The following is a 7,588-nucleotide window of genomic DNA, read 5'->3' on the forward strand; positions in this document are numbered from 1 at the left end:
TCCGCAACGCTTTATCGTATTCAAACCAAACTTGGTACATGTCATCACAAGCATGACTTGAGGCAACATACAGCGTTTCGGCGCAGCGCCACCTACTGGTCCGGAGATACGAAAAATTGCTATTTTTGCTTATAACTTCTGAACTGTTTGTCCAAAAATCATAAAAGTGGTCTCGATACATTCAGGACGGCATGCCGAGTCGTCTGATATTCAATTTTACCATATCGGCCATTTTGGCTGTCGGCCATTTTGAATTTTGTCAAAAAATGCTATATTTTACAAATGCATTAGTATATTGTTACTAAACTCGGTATGTGACTTCCTTGCTATGCCCTGAAGGTACTCAAAAAGTTTTAGGGCAGTGCCACCTTGTGGTCAAAAGATATAACAAACTTGACAAAAATGCTAATAACTTTTGATTAAATTAGCCTAGTATATTGAAACTGGTCATAATAGAGTCATTGGCTCATGCCGATTTAATTGCAACCTATGATGTCATTTTTGGTCATGATAATTTCCCGCCATTTTGAATTTTCCAAAAAACCTACTTTTACGAACTCGTCCTAGACGGTTTGTCCGATTTGCACGAAAATTGAACCAGATCATCTTCAGACCATGCTGACAAAAAATCTTGCAAATCAAGTTGATTTGTCAAATCGTTTTCGATAAACGCGCACACAAAATTTGCGTAGCGGTTGCAAAAACACTCATAAGCCTATATCTCCACAACGCTTTATCGTATTCAAACCAATCTTGGTATATGTCATCACAAGCATGACCTGAAGCAACATGCAGCGTTTCGGCGCAGCGCCACCTACTGGTCCGGAGATACAAAAAATGGCTATTTTTGCTTATAACTTTTGAACTGTTTGTCCAAAAATCATGTCTTCCGCACCATGCTTTGAAGGTACTCAAAACGTTTTGGGGCAGTGCCACCTTGTGGTCAGAGGTTATAACAAAATTTACAAACATGCTAATAACTTTTGATTAAATTAGCCTAGTTTAATGAAACTGGTCATAATACAGTCATTGGCTCATGCCGAGAACAGAGATACTAATTTTTCCATATTTGGTCAAACATCCTGTCCTCAATGTTCTTATTTGATCAAAACCTACTTTTTCAAACTCATCCTAGACCGTTTGTCCAATTTCCACCAAAATCGAATCGTATCATCTTCAGACTGTGTCAACAAAAAGTTATGGATTTTGCATCAATAGATGAAACCATTTTTGTAAACCGCAGTGACGAAGTTGAGCCATTATGCCAAAATGACTCTTGAGGCTGTATCTCTGCAATGCTTTGACATATTGGCATCAAACTTTGCATGTGTCATTGTTCCCTTATTCTGACCACACCACATACATTTCGTAACTGGTCAAAGTATTGGTCAAAAGTGATAAACCATTAACTTACATTATCAGTGACTCAATATATGATATTTCAGCCATTTTGCCTAATCTTGTTAAACTGTATAATTGTTAATTGTTGCAGTTGGTCTGACACTCTCAGACTACAATGCATTTTCAGCCTTTTGCTTAAAATCATCTTAAAACGTGATTAATTGCTCATTGCTCCAGTTGATCTGACACTGCCAGCCATTTTGGCATGTCTTGTCTTCTTCTTTGCGCTTGGCCCCGGTATTGCTGCTTGCAGCTATATTTAGGGGCCAAGCACCGAAGGTGCGAAGGCACCTATTGAAACCGTTCCCGTTCTTATTATTAGGGGCCAAGCACCGAAGGTGCGAAGGCACCTATTGAAACCGTTCCCGTTCTTATTATTATTATTCATCTTCTTCTTCTTCTTCTTCTTCTTCTTCTTCTTCTTCCGCCACAAAGTCTATGGCAGCCCATAGAACCGTATGGTAAAAAGTTGTGAAATTTGGCACACTAATAGAGGACAGTCTGAAATGTCACCGTAGCAAATTTGGAGTCTCAAACTCAATCCCTCTAGCGCCACCATAAGTCCAAAATTTGACTCATGTTTATGCTAATAACTTTTGAACCATAAGGGCTAGAAACAAAATTCTTTTTTCCTCTGATTCCTTGGCTCAAGACGATTCGATTGCACCCTATGACGTCATTTTCCGTCATAAAAAATTTCGCGCCATATTGAATTTTCCGAAAAACCTACTTTTACAAACTCGTCCTAGACGGTTCATCCGATTTGCACGAAAATTGAACCAGATCATCTTCAGACCATGCTGACAAAAAATCTTGCAAATCAAGTTGATTCGTCAAATCATTTGCGATAAACGCGCAAACAAATTTTACGTAGCGGTTGCAAAAACACACTTAAGGCAATATCTCCGCAACGCTTTATCGTGATCAAACCAAACTTAGTACATGTCATCACAAGCATGACTTGAGGCAACATACAGCGTTTCGGCACAGCGCCACCTACTGGTCCGGAGATACGAAAAATTGCTATTTTTGCTTATAACTTCTGAACTGTTTGTCCAAAAATCATAAAAGTGGTCTCGTTACATTCAGGATGGCATGCCGAGTCGTCTGATATTCAATTTTACCATATCGGCCATTTTGAATTTTGTCAAAAAATGCTATATTTTACAAATGCATAAGTATATTGTTACTAAACTCGGTATGTGACTTCCATGCTATGCCCTGAAGGTACTCAAAAAGTTTTAGGGCAGTGCCACCTTGTGGTCAAAAGATATAACAAACTTGACAAAAATGCTAATAACTTTTGATTAAATTAGCCTAGTATATTGAAACTGGTCATAATAGAGTCATTGGCTCATGCCGATTCAATTGCAACCTATGATGTCATTTTCGGTCATGATAATTTCCCCGCCATTTTTAATTTTCCGAAAAACCTACTTTTGCGAACTCGTCCTAGACGGTTCATCCGATTTGCACAGAAATTGAACCATATCATCTTCAGACCATGCTGACAAAAAATCTTGCAAATCAAGTTGATTTGTCAAATCGTTTTCGAAAAACGCGCACACAAATTTTACGTAGCGGTTGCAAAAACACTCTTAAGGCAATATCTCCGCAACGCTTTATCGTATTCAAACCAAACTTGGTACATGTCATCACAAGCATGACTTGAGGCAACATACAGCGTTTCGGCGCAGCGCCACCTACTGGTCCGGAGATACAAAAAATGGCTACCAGTGTAACGTTAATAACTTTCTGCAGCCAGCATTTCTGGAAATGAACGAGGAAAACACTTTTTTTAAGACCTAACTAAATTAAATTTAAGACCTCAGGTGAAAATCTGGCCGTTTTTAAGACGTTTTAAGGCCTTAAATTGAAAAAATTTAATTTTAGACATTTTAAGACTTTTTAAGACCCCGTGGGAACCCTGTGTGTCTCTAATTTAAATGGCAGATCATTATGACCATCGAGAAAGCAGCTCATCTTTTCTCACCTGATGTGCTAAGCTAGGCTAGCTGGAGCCATATACCTCCAGTCTTTATGCTAAGCTAGGCTAGCGGTGAGTGTGTCAGACAGAGTTATGGTGATGAGAATGGTGTGTGTAGACTTGCCTAACTCTGGGGGATACGGTGGATAAGCCAAAAATCGGTGTGTTCCTTTAAACGGCAGATCATTATGACCATAGCTCTTCTCACCTGATGATGGCGAACATGGAGTTGAAGTTCTTGCACTCGCGGCAGTGCAGGGCGATCTTGATGAAGTGCTTGATGATCTTCATGCGCTTGAGGGCGTTGGGCTCGCGGAGGATCTCGGTGGCCACCCAGAAGGTCTCCTGGTTGATGATGTCCTCGAACTGCTTAAGATGGCCGCCGCCGCCCCCTGGCTCGCGCTTGAAGAGGTCGTCCACGTACTCTGTGGACTCGATGTTGCGGAACAGGCTGAAGTCCCTCATGGAGAGCTGCGCCGCCACCTCCACCGTGCTGAGCTGAAGAAGCCCGATCTGACTCTCCCTCAGCAGGTCCTGGGCGTCCTCGTCCGAGCACAGCGTCTCCGTCTCCATGTTGTTCTTCAGGTAGTACCTGCGCAAACACACACATTACACGATTACTGTTGTGGGATTACAAATTTATACATTGTTATATATAGGTTCTAATGTAATAGAATATAACTGAAAACATTATCTATATTTGTGTTTTACATTTTGAAGTAAACTTGAGGAAATTCTAAGGAGATTACGTCAGGCCGTGTAAGTGTTTGAGACATTAAGTCTTTTGTCTTTATGCACTTCCTGACTATTTACCATGACAAGTTTAGAGCAATACTGCCTGAGTGATTGGATTAGCATCTATGCATTTGATTGACACTGTTATGCTGATTAAATGGATTACTGTGAAGACACACACACTCAAGCAGAGCAGATCACTGTCATCGTTAGCTCAGGAAACAGTGTCACCACTCATCTAAAGGGCTCATATAGCGGCTCTGAAAAGGACATTATTGTGTGTGTTTGGTTTAATGTTATGCGTTTACATGGTTTTAGGTTAAAAAATCATTATTTACACACGCTGTACATTATTGTGGCTCCTCTATGCCCCGATTCTTTCTGAAAACAGCTGAGTGCAGTGGGCGGAGCTAAAGAGTCACACACACACACACACACACACACACACACAGACACACACACACACACAGAAACACACACACACACACACACACACACACACACACACACACACACACACACAAAACACACACACACACACACACACACACACACACTCAATCAAACACACACACACACACACACACACACACACACACACACACACACACACACACACACACACACACACACACACACACACACACACACACACACACACACACACACAAAACACACACACAAAACACACACTCAAACACACACTCAAACACACACACACACACACACACACTTCTTCAGTGACATTGTTGATCTCGTGTCTAAAAACACAACGCCAGCGCTGCACATGGCTCCCATAACCCGAAGAAAGTGTGTGTGTGTGTTTGAGTGGGCATGTTTTTGTGAAATATCAGGACACAAATGTGTATAATGACATGGGTATTACAAAAAGAGGGTGAAATATGAGGACGTTCCCCATGTCCTCACTTTTCAAAATGCTTATAAATCACAGAATGAGGTTTTTTTCACAGAAAGTGAACTGCACAGTCTCCTGTGATGTGTAGGTTTAGGGGCAGGGGCAGTGTGTGTGTGTGTGTGTGTGTGTGTGTGTGTGTGTGATGGGTAGGTTTAGGGGCAGGGGCAGGGGCAGTGTGTGTGTGTGTGTGTGTGTGTGTGTGTGTGTGTGTGTGTGTGTGATTGGTAGGTTTAGGGGCAGGGGCAGTGTGTGTGTGTGTGTGTGTGTGTGTGATGGGTAGGTTTAGGGGCAGGGGCAGTGTGTGTGTGTGTGTGTGATGGGTAGGTTTAGGGGCTGTGTGTGTGTGTGTGTGTGTGATGGGTAGGTTTAGGGGCAGTGTGTATGTGTGTGTGTGTGTGTGTGTGTGATGGGTAGGTTTAGGGGCAGGGGCAGTGTGTGTGTGTGTGTGTGTGTGTGTGTGTGTGTGTGTGTGTGTGTGTGTGTGTTATGGGTAGGTTTAGGGGCAGGGGCAGTGTGTGTGTGTGTGTGTGTGTGTGTGTGTGTGTGTGTGTGTGATGGGTAGGTTTAGGGGCAGGGGCAGTATGTGTGTGTGTGTGTGATGGGTAGGTTTAGGGGTAGGGGCAGTGTGTGTGTGTGTGTGTGTGTGTGTGTGTGTGTGTGTGTGTGTGTGTGTGTGTGTGTGTGTGATGGGTAGGTTTAGGGGTAGGGGCAGTGTGTGTGTGTGTGTGTGTGTGTGTGATGGGTAGGTTTAGGGGTAGGGGCAGTGTGTGTGTGTGTGTGTGTGTGTGATGGGTAGGTTTAGGGGTAGGGGCAGTGTGTGTGTGTGTGTGTGTGTGTGTGTGTGTGTGATGGGTAGGTTTAGGGGTAGGGGCAGTGTAGGGGGATAGAAAATACGGTTTGTACGGTATAAAAACATTATGAGGACTCTATGGAGAGTCCTCATAATGCTGTTGCACCAACATGAGTGTGTGTGTTTGAGTGTGTGTGTGTGTGTGTGTGTGTGTTTGTGTGTGTGTGTGTGTGTGTGTGTGTGTTTTTGAGTGTGTGTATGTGAGCTCATCCGCGAGAAGTGCCCATATGACGTTACACAGGGCCATACTCGAAAAAAACGTTCTGAAACGTCTTCTAATCCTGAAGGAGTGTGTTTGCAGTCCATGTGTATGAGCTCTTGATCAGAGTAAAGCAGGCAGAGTTAGCCCCGCCCCTTCTAGAGCTGGTTCTGCTCACCTGCCGTTGAGCTGGATGCGGTCCGCCAGTTTGGAGAGCTGGTCCGGCAGCCGGCGCTGCTTGATGACGCCCTCAGGGCTGACGGACACCTCACACAGAGAATAGGCCTCAGACGCCGCGATCAGGCCGAACTCACTGACCACCTGACACACCACATCTCTGGCGGTGGAGTCCTTACTGATGATGAGGAAGCAGCTCTGCTGATCCGCCTTGAACACACGGATCACCTGATCCGGGATATCTGAGAGAGGAGAGAGAGAGGAGAGAGAAGGAGATAAACACACGTGTTGAAGATGAACCACAGTCATGCCACAAACACTTTATTATGAGATAAAGTAGTCATACAGTGGCCTCCACAAATATAGCATCCATAAATATGACATAAACTGAAATTAGTCATGAGATAAGTCGAAATTATGACATACTATGTCACTAGTATGAGATAAAAAGTCAATGAGATAGTCGATATATAATTGACATAAACGTCTCGCCACGTCGGAGTACCGACGAATAGGAATCTCGCTCGCGAGAGCCATTCTACTTCGAGTGTAACTAAACGAGCCAATGCACATTGGCATGCAATGATTGCACCAGGTGCTCATGCCACGCCGTGCGGGTATAAATGAGACACAGGTGATTGCATCAAATCAGCCTTTTGCTGAGGAGCCGGGTAGGTAGACGTAACCGAGACGTTCCCATTCAGTCGGTCACTCTCGACGCCACATCGGAGTACCGACGAATAGGAATCCCTACCAAAGCGCCATGGCCTCTGCCCCCTTCCAGTGCCCTGTGTGAGCCACCTGAGCTCTCTTACCTGATGAGACGGGGCTCACACCGGGAAGTCCATCACTGCCGTTCCGCATGACCCGCTGAGTGATTATTGGATAACACTGGGAAGCGTGCCCTAGAGAAGGGAACCCTGCGGAGCCCACATCGTACCCCGAAGGAGTTATGTGGAGTACAATGCTGAGCCGTAGCCCGCCAGGAGAAGGGGGCTCAGTCCCACTGCAGGGAAGGCTCTCCCAAGGGAAAGACACGGGCTTCCCGTAGGAGCGACCGTGGAAGAAAATATGGGATCCCCGAAGGGTCACTCATATGGCCCAAGCCCAATACCGGTTCTCAAGGATTCAGCGGCAAGGGGCCTGATGCCAGACGTTCCGCCACGTCCGGCACCGAGGGCGGTGGAGGACTCACAGAGTTTGCTTCTGGAGAATATAAGCGCCGTAGCGCAGCAAGCCGACAAGAGCCGGGGCCTCTCAGTGCTTCTACCCGTTTGAGGTGAGAACACAGGAGGAGACCAGCTCTACACGTAGGCTATAGAA

At 44.7% G+C, this 7,588-nt stretch overlaps 1 protein-coding gene across 1 annotated transcript in view; it reads right to left on the minus strand.

The window, feature by feature from the left end:
• LOC307137834 (rap guanine nucleotide exchange factor 6-like) overlaps nucleotides 1–6,599 on the minus strand; it is a gene marked incomplete at its 3' end in the record, with an annotated part of 70,898 nt that extends 64,299 nt beyond the window's left edge. Inside the window, exons 1-2 of the mRNA XM_079835806.1 lie at nucleotides 6,267–6,599; nucleotides 3,597–3,980 (exon numbers count right to left, since the gene is read on the minus strand). Of these exons, the coding sequence (XP_079691932.1) occupies nucleotides 3,597–3,980; nucleotides 6,267–6,574 (692 nt within the window). The 5' untranslated portion in view covers nucleotides 6,575–6,599. The remainder of the gene's footprint in view (nucleotides 1–3,596; nucleotides 3,981–6,266) is intronic.
• Between the last annotated feature and the right edge of the window lie 989 nt (nucleotides 6,600–7,588).

Source organism: Gobio gobio (genome assembly GCF_949357685.1).
Source record: "Gobio gobio genome assembly, chromosome: 14".
Taxonomy (NCBI): domain Eukaryota; kingdom Metazoa; phylum Chordata; class Actinopteri; order Cypriniformes; family Gobionidae; genus Gobio; species Gobio gobio.